Source organism: Aquarana catesbeiana, linkage group LG13 (genome assembly GCF_042186555.1).
Source record: "Aquarana catesbeiana isolate 2022-GZ linkage group LG13, ASM4218655v1, whole genome shotgun sequence".
Lineage (NCBI taxonomy): Eukaryota > Metazoa > Chordata > Amphibia > Anura > Ranidae > Aquarana > Aquarana catesbeiana.
Window position 1 is genome coordinate 101,230,088 of NC_133336.1, and position 24,807 is coordinate 101,254,894.

The 24,807-nt window shown below is 41.9% G+C and overlaps 1 protein-coding gene across 7 annotated transcripts in view; it reads right to left on the reverse strand.

Annotated features, from left to right (window-relative positions):
- RYR3 (ryanodine receptor 3) overlaps nucleotides 1-24,807 on the reverse strand; it is a 1,082,755-nt gene that overhangs the window by 495,608 nt on the left and 562,340 nt on the right. For all 7 annotated transcript variants that reach the window (XM_073608696.1, XM_073608694.1, XM_073608691.1 and 4 more), the window contains 2 exons: nucleotides 11,085-11,175; nucleotides 7,853-7,993 (listed from right to left, as the gene is read on the reverse strand). In XM_073608696.1, the coding sequence (XP_073464797.1) occupies nucleotides 7,853-7,993; nucleotides 11,085-11,175 (232 nt within the window). The remainder of the gene's footprint in view (nucleotides 1-7,852; nucleotides 7,994-11,084; nucleotides 11,176-24,807) is intronic.

A 24,807-nucleotide genomic window follows, 5' to 3' on the forward strand; every position in this document is an offset into this window, starting at 1 on the left:
TTAAATGCTGTCTTACACACTTTGGACCCCTGAACTCTGTTACATACTACTGACCTATGCACTCTTCATTACTTATTCCTGACCTCTGTATTACTTACTTCTAATCCCGGCACTCTGCGTTACTTACTCCCAACCTCTAAATTCTGTATTATATACTACTGTATGACCCCTGCACTTCAAATTACTTACTTCTGACCTCTACATTTTTGTATTATGTGCCAATGACTCCTGCACTCTGTTTAATTTACTGTTGACCTCTAAAACCTGTGTTAAATATTAATGACCCCCTACACTTTGTGTTACTAACTACTGAACTCTGGATTACTACATACTATTGATCCCTGCACTCTGTGTTACTTACTATTGATCTCTGCACTCTGTTACTTACTCCTAACTGCATTACATATTCCTGATCTCTGTATGGCTTACTCCTAACCTCTGAACTCTTTGTTACATACTACTGACTTCTATACTCTCTGTTACAAATAACTGACCTCTGCACTTTGTTTTACTCCTAACCCCTGCACTTTGCTTTATTTATTCCTGACCCCTGCACTATGTGTTTCTTACTCCTGACCTCTGCACTCTGTGTTACTTACTCATGACCTCTAAACTCTGTATTACATACTGTTGACTCCTTCACACTGCGTCATTTACACCTGACCAATGCACTGTGCATTACGTACTCCTAACCTCTTCACTCTATGTTACTTTTTCCAGACCTCTAAACTCTGTATTACATATTACTAACTCCTGTACTCTGTATTACTTACTCCTGACCTCTACATTCTGCATTACTTACTGCTGACCTCCGCATTCCGCTTTCTCTAAGTCCCTTTGAGTTCTGTGTTTCATGCTACTGACTTCTGAAATCTGTGTTCATACTGCTGGTCCCTAAACTCTACCCTAATAATATTGATGCCTAAACTCTGTACTACATTCTACTGACACGTGAATTTCTGCATTTCTTACTACTGTCCCCTGCTTTCTGAATTATTTACAAATTTATTTGTGTTACATATTGCTTAGCTCTGCACACTGCATTACTTACTAATAACCCCTGCATGCTGCATCACTTACTCCTGATGCCTGTACTGTGTGCTACATACTACTGACTCATGAACCCTGTATTAACTTCTCCTGTCCCTTGAACTCTGTGTTCCTGACCTCTGCATTACTTATTCATGATCTCTGCACTGTGTTACATACTACTGACATCTTCTCTTTGTTTACATACTACTGACCTCAGAACTCTGCATTACTTACTCCTGACCCCTGCACAATGCATTGCTTACCTCTGACCTCTGCACTCTACATTACATACTACTGACCCCTAAACTCTGTGTTATTTATTTCTGCCCTCCTGAACTATGAGCTACTTACTACTGACATCTAAACTCTGTGCTACTTACTACTGATTTCTATTATGTTATCTCTTTAAAAAAAGTGAGTGTGCTGCACCCTGTTGATCATTTTTCTTCCCATTTTGATCAGGTAGATCTCCACTTTTCAAGGGTATGCCCCCCTGAATTAAAGTATTTTTTCTTCTAGCAACCAGTTTCCTGTGTACTGTGCATTGAAATTAAAGATGTTACATTACTGTCCCTTCCTCTCATAGCTTAAAGCGTGCTGTTCAGGGATAGAGAAAGTGCAAATGTAAAAGCTGACTGAAGTACTTTTTGAAAATACATTAGGTGTGTTTAATATGCCATTAAATGTGTTTTGTTATACATGTTCGATATGTGCAAAAAATACCTTTTAATTATGTCAAAAATTCACAGTTATTCTGTTTCCAGAGTTCACATCATGTGTTGACTAAAGGACTTAAGTAATTAGTCCTCCTAGTCCTTATCTTGGGACTATAGCATAATTAGCCTGTTGGCAGGTGGAAGTGTATTGATACTAGTGAGCCAGTGGCTGGCCCAGGCTGAGGGGAAAGTGTTAACTATTGTAGCCCTGGTTCACATTGCAGCGATTTGGCATGCAATTTGATATGTCAAATCGCATGCCAAATCGGCGGCTATTGCCGGCAATGGCACCGTCCGAATCGGTGCGTCGCCGACTTTGCGGCGCCGCACCGATTCCCAAAAGTGATTTCTGTACTACTTTTGGTGACTTCGGGGTGCGATTTAAATTGACATCTGTGCAGAAACCCGCACAGATGTCTCTGAAATCGCCCCTGAAGTCGGGACTGAACTTGCACGTCAGCTGAACTTGCACGATTTCATTCCCGCTGTCAGTGTGAACCTAGCCATAAGCTCAGTTCGAGGGGCTTTTTGGTCCTAGCCAGCCCACCTGTGCTATAAAAAGGGGGAAGGCTGAGGTCCAGGGCCTTCTTCTTTGCCAAACTGGTTGGTTCTGTTTGTGGTACCGGGACTGCTGCACTTTCTAGTCCGCTGAAGAAACTAGGACTTTCGGAGACATCCAAGCCATGGACAATGCCATAATAGACTCTCACCTCCCAGAGGTATGCCTGGTTTAGGGGAAAGATGTTGTTCATATTGAACAGTTATGCCACACTTGTTCAGTAAAGTTACATTAACTGTTCTGAGCCTGGTCTAAAGTTATTCAAAGAGATGTATGTTGGGTTTGGCATATCTAAAGAGCCAAGGTCTGTAAAGCACAACAGGGTATGACGTAAGACCGTTAACGAAGGGTTAACTCAGCAAGACAAAAAAATTAGTGTAGTTGCTAAGAGTAGCCAAGCACTAGTTCAGGACACCAAGCAACCAGACATTAGGCGTGATACCTGGTTAAGGTAATAGGTCCTCCAGTAGCGAGGGGGTCATTGTCTGGCTTCCTCCCTAGCTGTTGGTATCAAATAGAAACCAGATCCAAACCCACGTTACGGAGATCTATGGCCTGGTTACGAGGTAGTAAAAGAGTTAATAAGTGCATGTATGAGGCCTTCGTTAGGTGCACAGCGGGACCCCATTCTGGGAGTGAGGTAACAGAGTTACGCTGGACTGGGCGCAGGCTCACCACGTCCCACCTAATGCAGCCTACATCAAGTTACAGTGTGTGGTGACATGGGACAATTGTGTTATCTTACTGCACAGTAAAGATACATCTCAAAGTCAGGGAACTGCCTTAATGTGCATTGATTAGTGTCCTACACGCAAAAGGTACCTCCGCATGCAGGGTGAGTAGGCCCTGCCCACACACCTTCATGTTGTGGAGATGAAAAAGTAGGCAAGCCCAAAGAGTTTGGCAAAAAAAACAGGGAAGGACTGATAGCACTCATTCTTAAAAAAAATGCTGTGTGTTTCTATCAGATCCACCTAAGTGCAGTATCACAAGATGTTTATTAAAACAACAGTTAAAAACACTTACAACAAGTAAGATAAGGAAAGGCTTATCATGAACTGGCCTTTAAGAGGCCTTTAGAGGGAGCAGACAGCTCCGAGCGCGTAGCCTGTTCCATTCAGCATTCCAGGAACTCTGTCCTCTCCTGGTGATGTCACAACCGCCCAATGGCTCCAGGCTGGTTTAGCGTGGACTTCCTACACATCATAGGAACTTGCTTCCCAGGGAACCTGAACCCAGCGGACCATGCAGGAGAAGGACTCAGGACCCACTGGCAGATTAGCCAGTTGACGATAAGCCTTTCCTTATCTTACTTGTTGTAAGTGTTTTTAACCGTTGTTTTAATAAACCCCTTGTGATACTGCACTTACTGTAGGTGGAGCTTTCCCCTTCCTTCCTTCTTGTGTTTGTTTACAGAGCTGGCTCAACTCTGAGGATAGCAGCCCCACAGTGCTTCACATATCTGTGCCCAGGCATCAGAGACTATCATCTCCACTCCAGCAGCTACTGCTGCATGTTTTACCTGACATATTGTCTAGCATATACGCTATGTGCCTGATCTTATGACTTTTTGTCATTTCTATCAGATCAACTAGGGTTGCACCGATACCAATACCATCTCTGACCGTCTCCTGTACCATGCCTGCAGTCTCTGACTGTCTCCTGTACCATGGCTGCAGTCTCTGACCGTCTCCTGTACCATGCCTGCAGTCTCTGACCATCTCCTATACCATGCTTGCAGTCTCTGATCATCTCCTGTGCTTGCAGTCACTGCTGTCACTTCTGCCTGTTGCCTCCTCCTTCCCTATACCAGTTGTCACCTCTGCCTCCAAGTCTCCCAATGACCCTACCATCCCCATTCTCTTCCCCCCAGTGATCACAGCTTTTTCCATCCCAACTCTACCACCCAGGACCGCTGTTAGAAATCATGGGGCCCCGTACAGTCCATGAAAAAGTATCAAAACAAAAATCCCCATCTCCAAATCTCCCTCAACCTAAAAAAATCACCCACCTAGCACATATCCTTTCTTCTCAAACTCTCTATTCTAGCACAAATCTTTTCCCCCAAACACCTCCTACCAGCATAAATCCCCCAATCCCCCCTTTTAGCCTAAATTTCCCCACCCCCTCCTGGCACAAAGTCCCCCCATCTCCCCTCCCAGCACAAATCTTCTTTCTTCAATCCCCCTCCTAGGACAAATTTCCACAAATCCCTCCTTTTAGCACAACCCCTCTAAATTGCCCTTCCCAACACAAATTCTTCCTCCCTACCCAAATCCCCCCCCCAGAACTAATCCCCGATTCCCCCTCCTAGGACAAGCATCCCCTCACCTGATTCAACCCCCCCTCCCATTCTTCCTCCTCACACATATCCCTCCTCCCCAAATCCCCATTACAGTTGCCAACACAGATAGCCACCCATCTCCCTCCCCTAACTTACAGGGGGAAGCCACTAACAGCAAGGAGGAGGTGCGCTGTGTTGTGCTCTCCCCTCCTGTCAGAAGAGCGCTGGTCTATACAGTACATGAGAGAGGATCGCTCTTACTGTAGATAGCATTGCACTGTGCACACACACCACCCCTCTCCTCCAGGGGCTTCTCACCTCCCGGCAGCAGGAAATGTGGATAGGGGGCTGTGTGTGTGTGTACAGTGCAATGTGATTTACAGTTAGAGCGATCCTCTCTCATGTACCATATAGACCAGCGCTATTCTGATGGGATGGAAGAGCACAACACAACACACCTCCTCCTTTCTGTTTCCTCTCTGCCTCTTCTCCTCTCGCCACTCCAGCCTCCAGGCTGCTGTCTCCATGTCCCTGCTGTGAGTGCAGGCGGGGGCGGGGGAAGGAGCTCAGTGGTGGCTGGCCGGGGGGGCAGAACTGAAATCTGGGTGGGCAAAACCCACCCCAGCACCCCCTAAATCCAGCCCTCTATGTCTCTCCCCCACCAGCTGAAAGCTGTTGGGAGGGAGCGAGGGAGAAACCGGCTTTCAGTTGCTGAGTGAGAGACACAGAGGGCATTGTTCTGTCACCGTTCCTTCTCTGCTCCACCGATCCTTCTACTGTCTGGGCCTCCTGTGTGCCTGGGCCCCCTACAGGAGGACCAGTGGTCCCCCCCTATCAGTGGTCCTGCTCCCACACCACAATCACTATTTCATCCCACCCTCAACTACCCTGCCCTCACTTACCCTTCTACTCCCCCCCTCCCTCTTCCCTGCCCTCACCCTAGCCTCAGCCAACTCCCTACCCCCCATCCCAAACCACTCCTCTACCTACACTTCCTATGCAATAGGTATCAGTAATTGGTATCGACAAGTACTTCAAAAAAAGTATCGGTATGCATACTTGGTGTAAAAAAATGGTATTGGTTCATCCCTAAGATCAACAGGTATTTTTCTGTACTGACAAGATATAGGAAACATTTAAACCCTCCCTCGCAATGGGGCTGTGCTTGCACTGCAAGTGTTACTGTGCCTGTAAATCTAGAGAAGGAAAAAGTGCTTTACCAAGCACCCTAGACATAAACAAGCAGGTAACCCTTACAGTGTGTGTAGCCTGACTGCAAGGGAGGATTTTTAGGATTTAGGATTGGAGGAGACTGTCCATTAGCCTCCTGTGATGTGGGAAAATATGCATGTATTGGAGAGGATTTTTGCTCATAGACTGAGTTACTGACCCTGGAACAAGCATGCATATCAGTGCAGATAACAAAAGGTATTAAAGTATTAAAAAATGACAGACAGAAAAATAGCATTTGAAAGATGTAAAGTAGCAATAGCATTTCCCATGTCTTTTTTGGGAAAAGCTCCCTTTACACAAATATGTTGGTACTGCAGATATTAATGGGATACAGATGCTCCAGACAATATAACTGACAACTCCCTTTATGGTTAGGTTCTCATACATTTAAATGGTATTAACATTTAGTACTAACAATATATCAGACAAATAGTAGTTTGAGATCCCCATGCTCTTATAACACAAAATGAAGCAATAAATCATGCAAACACAGTTAAATTTTTGTAATGGTTGCTTTCATGGTACTTAGTGCAGTAAAGATTCCAGTGTCACGTGAGTAGATGAGGCATAAGATTATGCCTCAAGGCAGTTTCTAGCTAATATGCACAACCAAGCCATGTCCATTGATTACAAGAGATCACTGGCAAGCTAAACAGAGCAAACTGTGGTTTAATTTCTAGAAATAACTTATCAATTATGATTTCATTATGTCATGTTAGCGATCCACTCCAGAGGATTCTTGGGAGGCCCACAGCTCAAGTAAATATGTCTCCATGTAGGATCTCCGCAACAGAATTCAACATTATGATGGCAAATTAAATATTAACAGTTCCATTTATGTGAAGCAAACCAATGTTGTTTTGCACGCACAAAGCATGCATGGTGACTCCATGTTATTTTAATCTACCTTCAAAATTTCTATCACTATGTCATTCCATCACACAATCACCCTGAACACCTGTCACATCTTGTTATGGTAATGTCACACACGGGTGAGTTATCTATGATAGGACTTTCTTACATTCTTAATATTACATACCTGACTCATATTTCATGCACATTTTAAATCCAGCTCTGCAATCTATGCAGGTTCAATAAATGCATAATTCCATACTACGTTATAAAAAATGTGGTTAAAATCTGCTCACAGAACACTCTTCAAGGTAAAAAAAAAATGATTACACAGCCAAAAGAGATCACCATGCATGCTGAACATTCAGATAAGAACATTTTTTTCAAGTTAGAAAACGAAAATCTCTTTAACAGCTTCATTTAACTTCCTGGTGTCAATACTATTTATACTCTCTTTTGGTTTAGTGCAGCCTCAGAATAGCAACGCTTCTAAATCTGCCTATGTGTTTTATTATCCTCAGTAGCAATTTAAGCCTTAATACCTCAAATATTAAAGAGTAATCTTTTTGTTCTGCCTGGCTTCAGTAAATTTAATGAAAATCTTTGGCTGGCATTTTAAAATGATTTTAAAGGGTTAAAATTACAAACATACATGCTCTGCGCAATGGTTTTGCATAGAGCAGCCCTAATCCTCCTCTTCGGTTCCCCCCCCCCAGTTGGCACTCCTGGCTCCCCACTGAGACCCCCCATAGCAAGCCACTGGTGCAGGTTCAATTCTGAGCTGCTCTGTATGTGTCAATTTACACACACAGCGTGGCTCAGTACCGCCCCAATCCTTCCTCACTGTGATTGACTGTAGTATAAGCCAACGGCTCCCACAGCTGTCTCTGAACCAGTGAGGAGAGAGAGAAAGCAGTGAGGCTTGTCTTGGGCACTGTGCTGGATTGGAATCAGGTTCAAGTAAGTATAAGGAGGGGGCTGGAGGGGACCTGCACTTAGAAGGTTTTTTTTACCTTAATGCAAAGAACGCATTCAAGTAAAAAACCTTCTGACTAAAACCACTTTAATGCCCACCAGGCAAGAAAAAAAAAAATAACTGGATACTGAACTAACAATGTAACATTATCACAGACAAGTCCAACATAGAAGATTCTATGTAGCAAAGAGTAAAAATACCTTATGTGAAAGGGAATCAAAAATCCCCCAGAACAGCTTCTCAGTCAGATGCAGTTCCTCCTCTGACGCCAAACCGTAGCTGCCCCACCCTGAAGGCAGACAGTAATATTTCCAGCATTGTTCATAATGGTTTGTCAAAAGCTGTGAAAATTCAATAAATATTTGTATTATTTCTAACGTGTATACAATTTACTAAATAAAAAAATTCCATCCATCTTTGATATGAAAGTATGTCCAGTTTAAAGGAGTGTTTAAAGGATAACAGCACACTTTTGAAGAACTTTAACATACTCAGGGATACCAAACAACTTTGCAATTATAAATATAACTTACCACTGCCTTTTCTTCACCTGTCGTTTGAGAGCTTTCATCAGTCAGACTGTAATCTCTGTGGACACTGCATTGTGTACATTAAACTTTCCTGAAGTCTGCATTGTAATTTAGGACTATAAATGTAGCTACTGTGTAGACAGCACTTGTCTACAGATTAGGACTAAGAACAAGGGAAGCTTTATATGCTCCACCCTATCAAAGCAAGCTATCTGTGCCAGTAGAGCAAAATTGCTCTACTGGCACAGAGAAGGCCTTTTATGGGGTGGACTGACTATTTTTGCAGTCCACCTTGACACATATTGACCAGGGCCATCACATGATGATATGGATCTCAACTCTTTATTCCTACCCCACAGCAGCAATGAAGGCAAATGAACCCTGTTCCTATTATTTCCCCTATCTAATGGAACCCGGCAGGGATTTGGATTTGTCAGTTCATTTGGAGTGACAAATTGGTTCGGACGAGACACACTCTTCTTACTCTCTCTAAGAGAAGAGGAGTATAAGTCTTCCTCACTTAGCGCAATATTATAGAGCTTTACATTTGTCCAGGGTAGCAACATGGTGCTCTTATTGAACAACACTCTTCTCCAGTGGCCTTATTTGCTTTCCTGCTCTCCCTTGGGTCCCTGTTAAACATTACTGATCACCCAAAGAGCACTCCACCATTGGTGCCACAATAGCAGTTATTCACCAAACATTCTCCCAAAAGGGATTGTCCTCCTATCCCTCTCGGCTAACACCATAGTTATTTAATCCCAACTTCCCACCAGGAACTGATAGTAGACAGCTGCTACACCTAGTAGAGAATGGTATTGACTATGCAACCTAGCAAAGTTGGATGACATCACAGGACATGTATGCCCTGCTACAGCCTCCACTGAATCCCTGATCAGCATATCAAATGCACCATTTTCTGAATGAATGAGTGACTTGTATAGCGCTACCTATGCGAACTGAATCGCCTCAGGGTGCTTATTTTGCCACCGGTGTCCATCTGCGGCATAGCGCGGTCCTTTACCCCGTAGGGTCCAGACGCGCTTACAAACACATACACAGCGACATACACATACACATATTATGAACAATTTTTAGACAGGGTCTAATTAACCTACCAGCATGTATTTGGAGTCTTTCTGCAGTCGATACCTGACCAGGGTCTATACCAGACCACTGACTCCCTTTGAAAGCCTGTGTTAATCATGCCCCATCTGCTATCCTCCTTCTATAACCTGTTAAATGCGCCTCCGGAGGACTATGTACCACTGTTTTTTTCATAGGCGGTAGTCGAACTTACAAGTTTCTCTTACTAAAGCACAAACTGTCAGAGCCATTCAACAAGCCCACAAATCCTTAAATGCTAATTGCTTTCAAGAACAGGGATACAAATTACTTACAATAGGGTCCCAGCGGTTTGCTGAATAAATGTTACCCCCAAGTCTCAAAGATGTGGATCTTGGCACGGACCCCCTGGGATATTTATTACATAATAACCCAGTACCTCTTTATCGCTATAAGAACTCACTGACTGTACATTAGCTGAATGCAGCCTGTGCTCAGATCAAAAGAAGATCTATGGAAAGCCTGACAGCTATACCCTATAATAGAGATCAATCTAGGGATACCTGGATTCTTTGGATGACCTACACTTGCTCTATTCTGTACAAAAAGTGTCATTTGGGGTCAGATTTGTCCTCCGCAATGTTGTAGTCCTGCTAAAAATCACAGATTGCGGCCATTACTAGTAAAAATAATAAAAAAAATAAAAGCCCCTAAATCTATTCAATAGTTTGTAGATGCAATAAATTTTGCGCAAACCAATCAATATACGCCTATTGTGATTTTTTTTTACCAAAAATATGTAGAATATATATCGGCCTAAACTGATGAATACATTTGTTTTTTTATATTTTTTTTTTGGAATATGTATTATAGCAAAAAGTCTGTTTGTTTATAGTGCAAAAAATAAAAAACGCAGAGGTGAAAAACTGTTTTTTAAATGAAAACGTAATGATTGTTCGAACATTGCAAGTATACATTTTAATGCAGAGGAAGCAGATACCCCTGAGGAATAATTACTGGCCAGAAATATTTATGTTTCCTCTCTTAGCCCACGTTTACATCGGGCAGATTTGGCATGTGATTTCATATGGCAAAATCGGCGGCTATTGCCGGCAATGACACTGTTCAAATCCCAAAAGTAGTTCCTGTACTACTTATGGCGACTTCGGGGGCAATTTGAATAGACATCTGTGCATGAACCCCCACAGATGTCTATCAAATCACCACTGAAGTCAGACTGCATTGCCGGTTTGAAATCATGCGAGTTCAGCTGGTTTCTAATCTGCAGTCAGTGTGAACCTAGGCTTAACCTGAGAATAACTGACTTGGGGTGTTTACTGTTACCCTCAGATGTTACAAAATCAAATGAATCCTGCATTGATCATCTATTTTTTCAGGTGCTTTAAAAATCAGGTATACCAAATATGCACGTAATCACAATTCAAAGAACAAAGTTAATGTAAGTTTAAAAGCTCCATATATATTGTTTGCGTCTAACTTTTGATACTTGACATTAAATCTACACTACTGAATAAAAACCAATACGCGTCCAATTGACTATTTACAAATAGTAGACTTTGAGCAAGATATTGAATGAGGCCCAACAATATTTTGAGTAGAGGGGTTCTCAGCAGTATAGGTCCCCTACGGAGAAGCCCTATTACAAACTAATAGTTAAATCTGTTTCAACATAGAACTTGGTCACATGTCTTCATGCTCAGTCCCCATTATAAACAACATTCAATAGAAACAGACAATCAACAGTTAGAATAGGATTTTCAATTCTGAAGCCCATTAAGAACATACAGGGTTATAAGTCATGCCTATTACTATCTACCTTCAGAGGCATTTTGCAGTATTCGCTGAGCAAGGGGACATCAAAAACAAGACGCCGCAGGAGCTGTTGGAGCATAGAAGGCCGCATATGACTGAAAAACAATTAACAAAGACTAGTGAGGTCACAAGACTTGACATTTAAAAAAGAAAATAACTTTACCTACAACATTGTAAGCGGCTTTTAATCATTTACAAACAAGAAACTTGGGACTGACAGAGGCAATTGCTAATCCTAAACAATGTACGCTAATTTATATAATTTATGCAGTTTCCAAAGAATATGAATACAAAATTTGCAAATAGTCCTTGCCCTTCATTATTTAAGTATATCTGCATAAGTAATATTTAAGCTCGCTTCCTCTTGATATTTACCTTTAAAGAAAATAATTACTTTTTAAACAAGCGACACGTCTGTGAATACTCATATTTTCTGGCACGCATTACAACAACAGTACTAATATGTTACAATATACACAAGAATCTTAACGGATTTAGTTTAGGTTTAAAGATGCAAACATTCTACTACTATTGTATACCTGAATACAAAATATTATCAGCAACATATAGTCAGAATATACAGAATATATTCAGAATATACAGTATCTCACAAAAGTGAGTAGACCCCTCACATTTTTGTAAATATTTTATTATATCTTTTCATGTGACAACACTGAAGAAATGACACTTTGCTACAATGTAAAGTAGTGAGTATACAGCTTGTTGAACAGTGCCAATTTGCTGTCCCCTCAAAATAACGCAACACACAGCCATTAGGTTTAAACCGCTGGCAACAAAAGTGAGTACAACCCTAAGTAAAAATGTCCAAACTGGACCCAAAGTGTCAATATTTTGTGTAACCACTATTATTTTCCAGCACTGCCTTAACCCTCTTGGGCCTGGAATTCACCAGAGCTTCACAGGTTGCCACTGGAGTCCTCTTCCACTCCTCCATGAAATTATCACGGAGCTGGTGAATGTTAGAGACCTTGCGCTCCTCCACCTTCCATTTGAGGATGCCCCACAGATGCTCAATAGGGTTTAGGTCTGAAGACATGCTTGGCCAGTCCATCATCTTTACCCTCAGCTTCTTTAGCAAGGCAGTGGTCATCTTAGAGGTATGTTTGGGGTCGTTATCATGTTGGAATACTGCCCTGTGGCCCAGTTTCCAAAGAGAGGGGACCATGCTCTGCTTCAGTGTGTCACAGTACATGCTGGCATTCATGGTTCCCTTAATGAACTGTAGTTCCCCAGTGTCGGCAGCACTCATGCAGCCCCAGACTATGTCACTCCCACCACCATGCTTGACTGTAGAGAAGACACACTTGTCTTTGTACTCCTCACCTGGTTGCCGCCACACACGCTTGACACCATCTGAACCAAATAAGCTTATCTTGGTCTCATCAGACCACAGGACAGTCAGTTCCAGTAATCCATGTCCTTAGTCTGCTTGTCTTCAGCAAACTGTCTGCAGGCTTTCTTGTGCATCATTTTTAGAAGAGGCTTCCTTCTGGAACGACAGCTATGCAGACCAATTTGATGCAGTGTGCAGCGTATGGTCTGAGCATTGCTGGCAGCACTCATACTTCTATTTCCCAAAGAAAAAAAAGGATATGACGCTGAGCACGTGCACTCAAATTCTTTGGTCGACCATGGCGAGGCCTGTTCTGAGTGGAATCTGTCCTGTTAAACCTCTGTATGGACTTGGCCACTGTGCTGCAGCTCAGTTTCTGGGTCTTGGCAATCATCTTATAGCATAGGCCATCTTTATGTAGAGCAACAATTCTTTTTTTCAGATCCTCAGAGAGTTCTTTGCCATGAAGTACCATGTTGAACTTCCAGTGACCAGTATGAGAGAGTGAGAGTGATAACACCAAACTTAAGACACCTGTTCTCCATTCACACCTGAGACCTTGTAACACTAATGAGTCACATGACTTAGGGTTGTACTCACTTTTGTTGCCAGCGATTTAATGGCTGTGTGTTGAGTTATTTTGAGGGGACAGCAAATGTACACTGTTATACACTACTTGACATTGTAGCAAAGTGTCATTTCTTCATTGTTGTCACATGAAAAGATATAATAAAATATTTACATAATGTGAGGGGTGTACTCACGTTTGTGAGATACTGTATGTGTTTTTTCTTATGCTTGCAGGCAAACCTTTGCACTATTGCTTCATTGCATATATCACGGTTATTCTCATCTCTGGACTAGTAGATGCTATGGATATTATTTTAAAAAAGAAAAGTTGGTGACATCAAAAATTATAAGTAAACAACACAGTTATGTCCACTTTTAAAATGGGAGATGAGCTAATAAACAAACAAGACATGAAACCCAGAAAAGTCTTGTTTCTTTGCCCCCATTCTCTACTACACCCTGCTAAATAGTAGAAAAGCTTTTACAAAGCAAGCTGTTGGAAAGGTCTATTGCATTATGGAACCACATTTTGTTTTCTGGTTCAGACATGCTGTGTTTGTCATGTTGAAATGACCAGGTCTAAGCTTGGTACAGTGGCTTACATTGGTGCCTGTAGAGTAACTACACAATTAAAGGTATTGGTCACTGCCTGTCCCTATTTCCAAACAGAACTCACTTATATTCAGCGCATTTTATTTACTAAAGGAGTTTACTTTTAGATAAGGTAAACATTTTCTCATTTCAGTCATCCAATTATGTGCATTTGTTTTATTTATTCCCCTTGCCCATGGCTGTTTAATTCAACTAAACACGGTTTTAGCTTATTTCTTAGTCTAATTACCATTCACTTTGTTAAATGAACAACCTCTACTCTTTTAGCTAAACAAGCCCAATGTCTAACTACAGCCAGAGTAGAGAAGTGATACAACCTGTGCCAGCTTTAATAGCTATCTTTGTTCCCTTCTGAGATATTTTCAGTTTACCTTCTGTCCAGATGATTACCCAACAAATGAGGGGAAATATCCCCAAACTGTACACAGGCTGCCAAAATCGGTTTCTTGGAGTTCATTAAGGGACACAGGATTCTGTTATTGTTAAAGTCAGGGGTCAGGCTTGAAGGCCAGTAGCTATAGCAGTGGAAATGTTTACACAGAAAGCAGCAGGATAAATTCACGAGCAGGTCCCCCTGGTGGGTGATGTGGGCTAAACCGAGGTGCAGGGTCTAAGCACTAGCCGGTCTTCACCAGAGGTCCTGATGGTGGAGATGAGTTTCGCTGTGTGCTAGTACCAGGTTGCTTTCCTCAGGATGGCCCCACCAGGAAGTGAGCAAGCCGGGGGCGCGGTAGCAGATGTAGCAGCTAATCAAGCAGAAGCATAATCGGAAACAAGCCAAAGGTCAGTAACAAGTGGCAGGTAACAAGTGGTTGCAGGTTGGGATGAAGCAGAAGCGTAGACGGGGAACAAGCCAAAGGTTGGTAATGAATGGTAATGAAGATACGAACAGCAGCAGGAGCACAAGGAGCATGATATTGGCTGAAGAAGTGCACAACAATCTGGCAAACAGGAAGTGTAAAGGCTTGGCTTAAAGTGGAACTTCATGGGAGGAGCAAGGAGTTCAAGGTTCACCAGAAACAAGATAGAAAGTATCAGGCAGGAAGATGTCCAGCATCTCAGGTGGCTCGCTAACAAGAGCTACTGCCAGACGCATCAGAGGTCCTGGGTTCAGATTCAGGATCTAACAATTATTCTGATACAACTGTGTTTTACTGCCACCTACAGAAGGATTTGGACACTACCAAACAAAAACATTTGCCAGCCAGGTCTAGCTCCTCCCACTTCCAGTATGTTTCAGTTTTGTAGAAAATCAGCAGTAGCAGATCACAACACACAGCAGTGGGGATGGATTTTACAATAGGTAAAATTTATTATAGATTAAGGGACACAAGACACTGTTTTTATGATACCATTGAGACTTCCAAAAGCAGTCCAACTGGAGGGGGGCAACTACAACAGAACTCTAACAGGCCCACATAAAAAACAAAACAAAAAAACAAACAGAACTGGAGCAGCCTGTGGCTCAAAGAGTTGCCTGAAAGACCTTGCTGAGAAACAGTTTCCTGATTCCAAAAAACCCAGGAAGCACTCACAGACCTAGTAGATTGTGCCGTGAAAAAGAAATGGCAGAATGAGAAGCAGGTTCCTATTTACGGGGACCATCAACTATGACACATAGTCAGTCTTTCTAACTGTGGCAATGACTGAAAGGGAAACTCATACAGCGTGAACTACATTTAGGGCTTTGAAGGGAAGTCTCCTTCTGGTGTACTGAAACTGGACACAGGGAGAAAAGGACAATGTCCAGGTTGCCGCTTAAGACTTGAGCTTAAACAGCAATGCCAATAAAACCAACAACTCTGAAGAAGGGTGGTGAACTGGTCCCTGGGACAGGAGATCCAGACGATCTTGAATGACCCATGGGGTGTCTATCACACATTTAATCAGGTCAGAGTACTGTGTTTACATGGGCCAGTTGAATACTATGTCAATTTATTGATCTGGATCCTGCACAGTAAACGAGGAAGGAGTTTCTGAGGAGAAAAGATGTAGGTTGTACTGATCCCATTGAGCCATTAAAGCATCCACTGATTCCAGCAGAGGATCTCTGCACCTAGAAACAAACCTGTCCAGTTTGTTTTTGGAGGCCAGAAGGTCCATAACATTCCCCATCTGTAACACAGATCCTGGAACGCTTCCGTGTGCAGGGATCGTTCTCTTGGATCAAGTTGCTGCCGTTTGAGATAGCATGTCTGCCAAATTCCCACACCTGGTATGTGAATAGCAGACAAGGGTTAAACATGGAGTTCTGCCCAGACCAGATTTCTTTTTCAACCTTTCTTGCCATAGCCATACTTCTAAATGTTCCCTGATGGTTGACTTATCCCACTGCTGTAATAAAAGTAAAGAAACAAAAAACGAAAAAACGGACTTTTAAGGCATGACCCCTTAGCAAGTTAACCATTCTAAACATAAAGTATAAACTACAATCTTTATTTGTATACAAATGGTTAAAAAAAAGCCATATCAAAGGCTAAGCAAAAGAATAAATGATGATGTAGATATATATTTTATACCTAAATACTGTAGGAGGCAACATCAAGAACCAATAGACAAATGGTGCAGATGTCAGTACATGAGTCACACTTCAAATTATGCTGGTATCTTGATGAAGATGACCTTCTTATCTCAACATGTTTTGCTAAAAAAGCTTCATCAGGAGGTGGGTGATCAGAACATACATCCAATATAGCTACCAAGAGTGGTGTCCAATATTTTGTGACAGAGTGTCAGGTATGGCTTCAGGAAAACTGGGGGGAGGGGGGTCAACCCCACTTAGGAGAGCGGGAACCTATCAACTAGTCCGGGCTGAAGCAATGGGGCATATCATGCACTTGATTGTTCTTTCTCCTGATCTGGGATTGTGGGATTTGGGTGTAAAATACATATATATCATCATTCATTGTCTTGTTTAGCCTTTGATATGCCTTTTTAATCATCTGTATACAAATAAGAATTTTATTTTATACTTTATGTTTAGATTGATTCACTTGCTAAGGGGTCATACCTTGATTGTCCCGTTTTAATTTGTTTTACTTTTATTATGGACTCTATGGGATGTGCTGTGACTGCATGCCTGATTTACTATATACCCCGCCGTTGCAGATTTTATGCCACTGCTGTGGCATTGTCCTACTGAATGTTACCCTTTAGACGGAGAATCCAGTGTTACAGGGACAGGGTCAAATCGCTCTGAGCTCTAAAATGCTGATTGGAAGACCGCACTCCTCTGACATGTCCCTTGCACCGACACTGTATCTAAGAGTTCTTCCTAGCCTTTCAGGCTGGTATCCATTGTGAGGATCGCCCAAGAGTGGGAGGAAGCATTTCCCAAAGTCCAAAGCTGGAACCCTTATGCACCAGAGAAAATCTTGTCTTTGTTGGCAGACATCCCTGGAAGAATGGCGTAATTTTTTAACATCAAAGAGAAGGAGGCTTTACAGTTTCTAATGAAAAGGAAACAAATTAAACTTACGTAGATCATCTGAATTCCAGATTACAGAGCTGAAACAGGTTACAGACCCGCTTAAAGAAACATCGGAATTTAAGGCTGCATCTAATGATTTATAAAACTTTTTAGATGAAGTAGATGAAGTAGAAGTAGTAGGTAAATAAATAAAAGGTAGGTTGGGGAGAAAGAGATCCCCTCATATAATACTACACCAGAAAGACAATATACGTTAGAAAACTCATCCCCATTGGAGGAACATTTACAATGGAGCCTTATCCAAACGTATAATGGCAGTCATTTTGGAGGGACATGTCTAGAACACGCCGCAGCAAGGGATAGGCTCTGGACACCTAGGAGGAATGGACATCAAGGTTTCAGGGAACAGCAAAACAGAGAAAGAAGATGGTGTAGGGGTTTTATTCCTAGAAAGAAGGGAAAAGATTTAGACATAGAGATTCTAGTGTCCCTCTATATAATAGGTTTTCTCCTCTGAGGAAGAGAAATGAATATGAGGAGAGAGAACCGTATTTTTTTCCAATTAATGAATCCAAAGAGAGGAGAATGTGGGGAGAGAGGAGGAGGAGAAGAGACAAGAGAACTGGAAAGAAATGTAAAAAGGAAAAGACTATACTAGGCAAATACATGTATAATCTTTGTGGTGTTGAATTGGATAAAGAGGAATTGGATAAGGGATTGAAGTATGCCCCTGTTAGGAATCTATGGGCTTAAAGAAGTATTTTTTGGCTAACCCTTAGATCAAGAGAGGGGAGAGTAATGCATAGTAATTTAGGGATAATTTAGTGTTTAATCCCCCTACTCCAGATAATAAATATATTGCAGTATTTAAGAATTTTATTGTAAATGATATAGATATGTTAAAGTTTATAAAGAGGCAAGATCCGAGGTCTATTCGAGAATGAATCCATAAATTAGAGAGGGAAGATTTGATTATCAGACCAGTAGTTAAGGTAGGATTGTAGTTCTGAAAAAGGAAGATTATGTAGCCAAAATGGATTGATTATTGAATGATGAGAGAACAAATAGCATTTTAGCTAGTAATCCCACATTGGAATATAAAAAAGATTTAAAGAAACTGGTTGAATATGGCACAAACAAAAACATATTGAATAAAAAAAGAAGCTGAATATTTAGTTCCTTTGAATTGTGGAGTCCATATAAAAAAAAGAAAACAACACCAGGGAGACTGATCATTAATGGGGCCGACTCCATTTGTTCCAGAATAGGGAATACATAATAATTATTATATTCAAGTGCAAAGGATGGATATGAAACAAGATGAAAGTTTAGAGTTGACCAGTTTGTGCTTCAGCTATTCCATCCAAGGTTCGTATTTGCTATATACAGTTCTTAACTGGAAGATAGATGGTTTCACTGACTGTTTCACATTGGAATTGTTGATGAATGGTGAAATTGTATGAATGGAAAATGATAGACAATAAAATCTGATGCTGAAATCAGGAGTGGACACTATTCATAGATTGTTTTCAAGATTCTTTGAAGATTGATATATGGATATGCAGATTGAAGATTCACAACATTGACAGATATAAAAAAAAATGTCTTTGGGGTATTTATGCACATAGGTGGTGAGCACTGCACACAATTTTTATTGTAATTATTTAAATTTGTATGTGAGTGAAAACACATATATAATGCTAGCCAGCTCCATGTTTATAGGTAGACTAGCTGCGTGGTGGTACTTTTATCTGTATCATCAGACAAGTCAGGTTGTCTAGAGATTAAAGTAATTTGTCCCATAATGATAGAAAGCTGTAATGGAGGGTTTTGGAGTGAAACTGAGCAAATAGAACTCCCTTTAAGAAGCCTACCATCAAGCCCAAAACTTTCATGCAGAATCGGACAGCTGTATGTCTCCTGAACCGTAGAGTTCAAGTCTGGGAGAAGAGTGTCAGAAGAAAAACTTTGGCTTGTACTGTATCTACCTTTTTTAACATCTGGACTCTTTGCATCACATTGTTGGTTGGTGTGTGATCTGTTTCCTCAAAGGGGGGTTATCTAGGTATCCCAGAATTGCTATACCCTGAGAGTGCAGTATGGCTAGCACCAGCACCAGAATCCTGGTGAACACTCAGAATGCAGACAACAGACCATATGGTAGGGCTCAAACTAATAGTTTTGAAGGCCCATAGCAAAATGGAGATAGTGTTGATGTTGCTGGAAAGATGGCAGCATGTTCATGATCTGTGGAGATCCTTGAGATCCTGAGAGTCTTGAAAGTCTCCTTAGTGGAGGAGGGCTATGATACACTTGGTGAATTTCATGCAGAACTTTTGGACTGTCTTTAAATGAAGACATACAAGGCCTTCAAATCCTTTTGTTTTTGAAACAGTGAAAATGTTGCAAAAAGGTCTGCTAGCCTGAGCAAGTGCACAGGTAAGTTGGACAACAAGAAGCAGGGCAAAGGAAGAGAGTTAAAACCACCTCTCGCATCCTGTAATCTGAGATGCTTTCTGTCTGGATGTCTGCTAAGGCCAACAGATGTCCAAACATTTCTGCATGCTAAAGAGGATGGATTGGAGGATTAAGAGGTCCAAGGCTTGTGACTGTTCTGGACCCTTCCCCTAGGTATGGCTTTGGATTAAGAAATTTGGGAAAAGCGAGGCGGGAGAAGATTTGCCAGTTTAAGACTTAGGCTTCTTCATCTGGGGTAAATGAGTACTCCTACCACCATTGATGTCATCTATGAAATTGTCCAGCAAAGCACCAAAGAGATGTTTACCATCAAAAGGAAGGCACAGCAAGAGGTTTTTACATTGCTGTTCCGCAGACCAACCAGCCAGAGATCTCCTTATATTCACAGACAGGAGACTCTTTTGAGAGGTAGGAGAGATAATACCAAATAATCTATCAACACAATAATGTAGGAAAGCAAGAGCTCTAAACGCTCCATGACTAAAGGGTCAGTAAGGACTGCAGCTGGATTCTTTGCCATAAACCGCCTCCATTTCCCTAAGGTTTAATTGATGAACATCACATCTATTGCAAGGTGCTATGTAAGGCCTGCCAGCAAACGCAAGGATTTAGAAAGGACTTCCAAACATTTATTAGCTGGATCCTGAAACACTGGAGTATTTTTAAGGCTGCCTGAATCTGTCAATCATGCCTTCCTTTGATCATGTGTGGGTGTGGTTTATGTGCAAAACATCACATGGTGCTGTTCTGCTTCCATTATGCACAAGTGCAGTGGCATAGTGTGGGTTGTCAGCGCCTCGAGCAAGGCAAGTAATTTGCACCCGCCCCCTAACCCATGGACTTGTAGATACCCCCTACCCTGATCACACCCCCAGATACTCCCCTATTCTGATCACACACCCCAGATACCTCCCACTCTGATCACACACCCCAGATACCCCCACCCTGATCACACCCCCCCCCCCCCACTCTGATCCTGCCTTCCAGATACACCCCCCCAGATTCCTCCACTCTGATCACACGCCCAGATCCCCCCCCCAAATTCCTCCACTCTGATCACACCTCCAGATCCCCCACCAGATCCATCCACTCTGATCACACCCACAGACCCCCCATCCCTCCACTCTGATCACACCCCTAGATCCCCCACCAGATCCCTCCACTCTGACCACACCTCAAGATACTCCACTCTGATCACACTTCCAGATACCCCACCAGATCCCTCAACTCTGATCACACCTCCAGATACCCCACCAAATTCCTCCACTCTGATCACACCTCCAGATACCCCACCAAATTCCTCCACTCTGATCACAACTCTGATCACAACACGAAGATACCTCCCTCCCCCATCACACACACAATCCCCCCACATCTCACCGATCCTGCAGCGCCAGGGACAGGAGGGTTAGCTGTGTCCTGTGTAGGCAGGAGAATATCTCCAGCAGGACCTCTGGCAGAGGTGGCAGCTGTAGCAACCAGCGGGGAGCCTCCTCCACCCTGACCTCCCCTTCCGCCAGCACCCCCAGCCTGACCCCTCCCCCCGCACAACGTGGCACTCACTGCCTGCACACACTTGGGATCAGGATCTGCCCTCCGGGTCTGGTATGGATATTAAGGGGAACCCTGTGCCAAATTTTTTTTAAAAAATGGCGTAGGGGTCCCCCCCAAAATTCATACCAGGCCCTTCAGTGTCCCACGATGTGCCTCCAAAGCACCCTTTCCCATGTTGAGGGCATGTGGCCTGGTACGCTCTCTCGTCCCCCCCCTTTTACTGCAGCCTGCCAGGTTGTGTGATTGGATAAGTGTTTGGCATGGATTTTGGGGGGACCCCTATGCCATTTGTTTTTAAATGTTGGCTCGGGGTTCCTCTTAAAACCCATACCAGACCTGAAGGGCCTGGTATGCATTTTTGGGGGAACCCCTACGTCATTTTTTAAAAAATGTTGGCGCAGGGTTCCCCTTAATAGCCATACCAGACCAGGATTTTGGGGGGACCCCCACACAATTTTTTTTTCATTTTGGAGCAAGGTTCCCCTTAATATCCATACCAGACCCAAAGGGCCTGGTAATAGACTGGGGGGGACCCATGCCATTTTTTTCAATGATTTTTATCTATATTGCCGGGATCCAACAATTCAATACAGCCGCGAGAAGTTTAAAATTGCATTTTTTCCTTTAGAAATTTAATTTTGCTTTGGTACTGTTTTAAACACAGGAAAGATGCGCTACTTTACAGGCATACTAAGCACACCCCCAGGCACGATATTTAAAGGAATATTTCATTTTTATTTTTTCATTTTAAGCATTATTAAAATCACTGCTCCTGAAAAAACGGCCATTTTTAAAACTTTCTTTTTCTATTGATACATGTCCCCTGGGGCAGGACCCGGGTCCACAAACACTTTTTATGACAATACCTTGCATATAAGCCTTTAAAATTAGCACTTTTGATTTTTCATGTTGGTGTCCCATAGACTCTAACGGTGTTCGCACAAATTTTTTGCCTGTTTGTAAGTTCTGGTGCGAACCGGGGGGGGGGGGGGTGTTTGGCTCATCCCTACTGACCACTGTACTCTGTGTTAATTATTATTGACCACTTAACTGTGTGTCACTTACTTTTGACCTTTTAACTCTGCATTACTTACTACTAATCACTAGACATGTGCACACTGAAATATTTAGTTTCGGAGTTTCGTTTTCATCCGAAAAATAAATTTAATTAGTTACTTCCAAAATTAGTTTTTATTTATTTCATTTCGTTAAAAAATGCATTCGTCCGAAAATTCGATATAATTAAGGTCGAATCTGTCATTGAAGGCTTATGGTGTCTGTCGAATGTTCTAAGAAGATTTGATGGAGCAGCTAAACTGTGCGACGCCGCAATCGTACATTTCTGGTCGAATGTTCTGCTTACAAGCTATAGTAGAATTCTAATGTTGTATGACACTAGTAATAATTATATTTATTAATTATTATTACTACAGCCAACATTAGAATTCTTCTATAGCCTATGGGCTGAGCATTTGACCATAAATGTCCGCTCACGGCGACTGCTTCGCCGAATCTTCATGTCGAATCTTTTCTTTCTATGTCGAATAATCTTGGACTAATAAAGTTAGGTTAGGCACATTCGACCTTTTTTGCTATTGTCTCTATAATGTTGAATCTTTCCTCTCTATGTCAAATCTTTTCTCTCTATGTCGAATCTTTTCTCTCTATGTAGAATAATCTTGGACTAATAGAGCTAATAGAGCTAAGGTTAGGCACATTTGACCACAGGTTCGATGGACACAGATCACTATTGTCAGCATCATGTCGAATCTCCTATCTATATCGAACTGTTGTCGCAACGAAAACGAAAATAAAGCATTTGTTTATGTCGGATCTTTTGGTTTTCGGATTCTGCACGTATGAAAATACCTGAAATTCAGACAAAAATGCATTCGGATGAAAACTAATGCACATGTCTACTAGTCACTGAACTATGCGCTTCTCTCTATTGACCCCTGAACTCTGCATTACTTCCAACTGACTACAGAACTCTTCATTACTTACTACTGACCACTGAACTCTACATTACTGCTAACCACCGAAATCTGTTTCTTACTGCTGACCATTGAACTCTGTGTTCCTCGCTACTGACCACTTAACTCTGTGCTACTTACTATTAACCACTAAACTCTGTGCTACTTACTACTGACCATTGAAAAATGCATTACTTACTACTGACCACTGAGCTCTTCGTTACTTACTACTGACCACTGAACTCTGCGTTATTTACTACTGACCACTGAACTCTGCATTACTACTAACCACTGAACTCTGCATTACTCACTAGAGACCCCTGGACTCTGGTAATCTATGTGAGCTCTGAGTTTTGGGAAAATGTGTACAGTAAAAACAGTAATCTGTGTGCATAGAGTTGATGTGCCTTTCCTTATATGCAGGAAGGATGGTAATTATATTTGTATTATCATATTGCACAATATTTGTATTTTGGTCTGCACATGCCCCCCCCCACACACACACACACACACACACATATACACTCATTCCTAAACCACGGGTTGCAGGAAAGAAAATCACTTGATTCCCCTATTAACACACTAGGTGCAGTGGGACTGCATTGGGAGGCTATTCCAGAGCAGCCCCACTGCATCCCTACTGCAAGACAAGGCAAAATACCCTTTCTCCGGTGAAGTCGGTTTACACCACCGTTTAACAGTGGTGTGTGCTAAAAAAAAAGTACGGCCAGTCGTAATTTTTTCTTGCACAAAGCATTCACCTCATTCCTGTCATTAGAACTTAAAGAAATGTTACTGTGTGACATTTCAATACAGTTTGTTAAAAAAAAATGTGAACAGTGCGATGTGTCAAGATTGGCGCAGTGCACTGATTGCACTGCACTTCAGCCTCTGCAATGTAATACAGCAACTGGTGTGAACCAACCGTGAAGTTGTCGGTTTAAATGTACCATTTATATTTCATGCTAAACTGCTGACTGACGTTGCCAATTGCTTAATTTTAAATATTAAAATAAAGTGTTGGTCACTCTAATAAACACATGTGGCGGTTTAGAACAACATTCCACTACTATAGTATGCACTGCCATGTACAGAACATAATTACGTTTTCTGTAGTGCATGACATGCAGTTGCGCTCCTGTAGAAAGGCAACCTCCTATCTCCCCCTCCACACTGAACTGATAAAAACCCATACCAGACAACTAGAAAGATTCACATAGGATTGACAGTATTGTGGAGAGAACACTGGCAGCATTCTGTATTTTGAAAAGCTTGCCCCCTGAGCACAGAGGATGACAAGGTAGGACAGAGTTGGGGTTATATTTTGATATAAGACCATTGCTGCAAGGAATTTTAGTGTAACTGCTTGAAAGTAAATTTGGGTACTTAGATAAATACTAAATCCAGTTCATGCCCACATACCAGCACAATCATCATCTATTAATAAAATAAATAAAGCTGTTACCAAGATAATTACATTCTACAGTATAAATAGATGTAAATGTCATTACTCTTTAGTGTATAACTTTACATTGTTAATGCAGATGGGCTAAGCTCATACTGTGGGTTTGTCTTAGGTGCCATCAAATTATCAGACATATCATTTATTAAACTTGTTTTTAGTAGAAAACCTATATTTTGAGGATTCCAAAACAAGGGCTAGCTGACAGTTGGTAGTCCCAGTAAACAGTCACTTTGACACTTGGGCCCTTCCCAAGACATTTCAACATAGATGCCTTAAAACATGATCACAGAG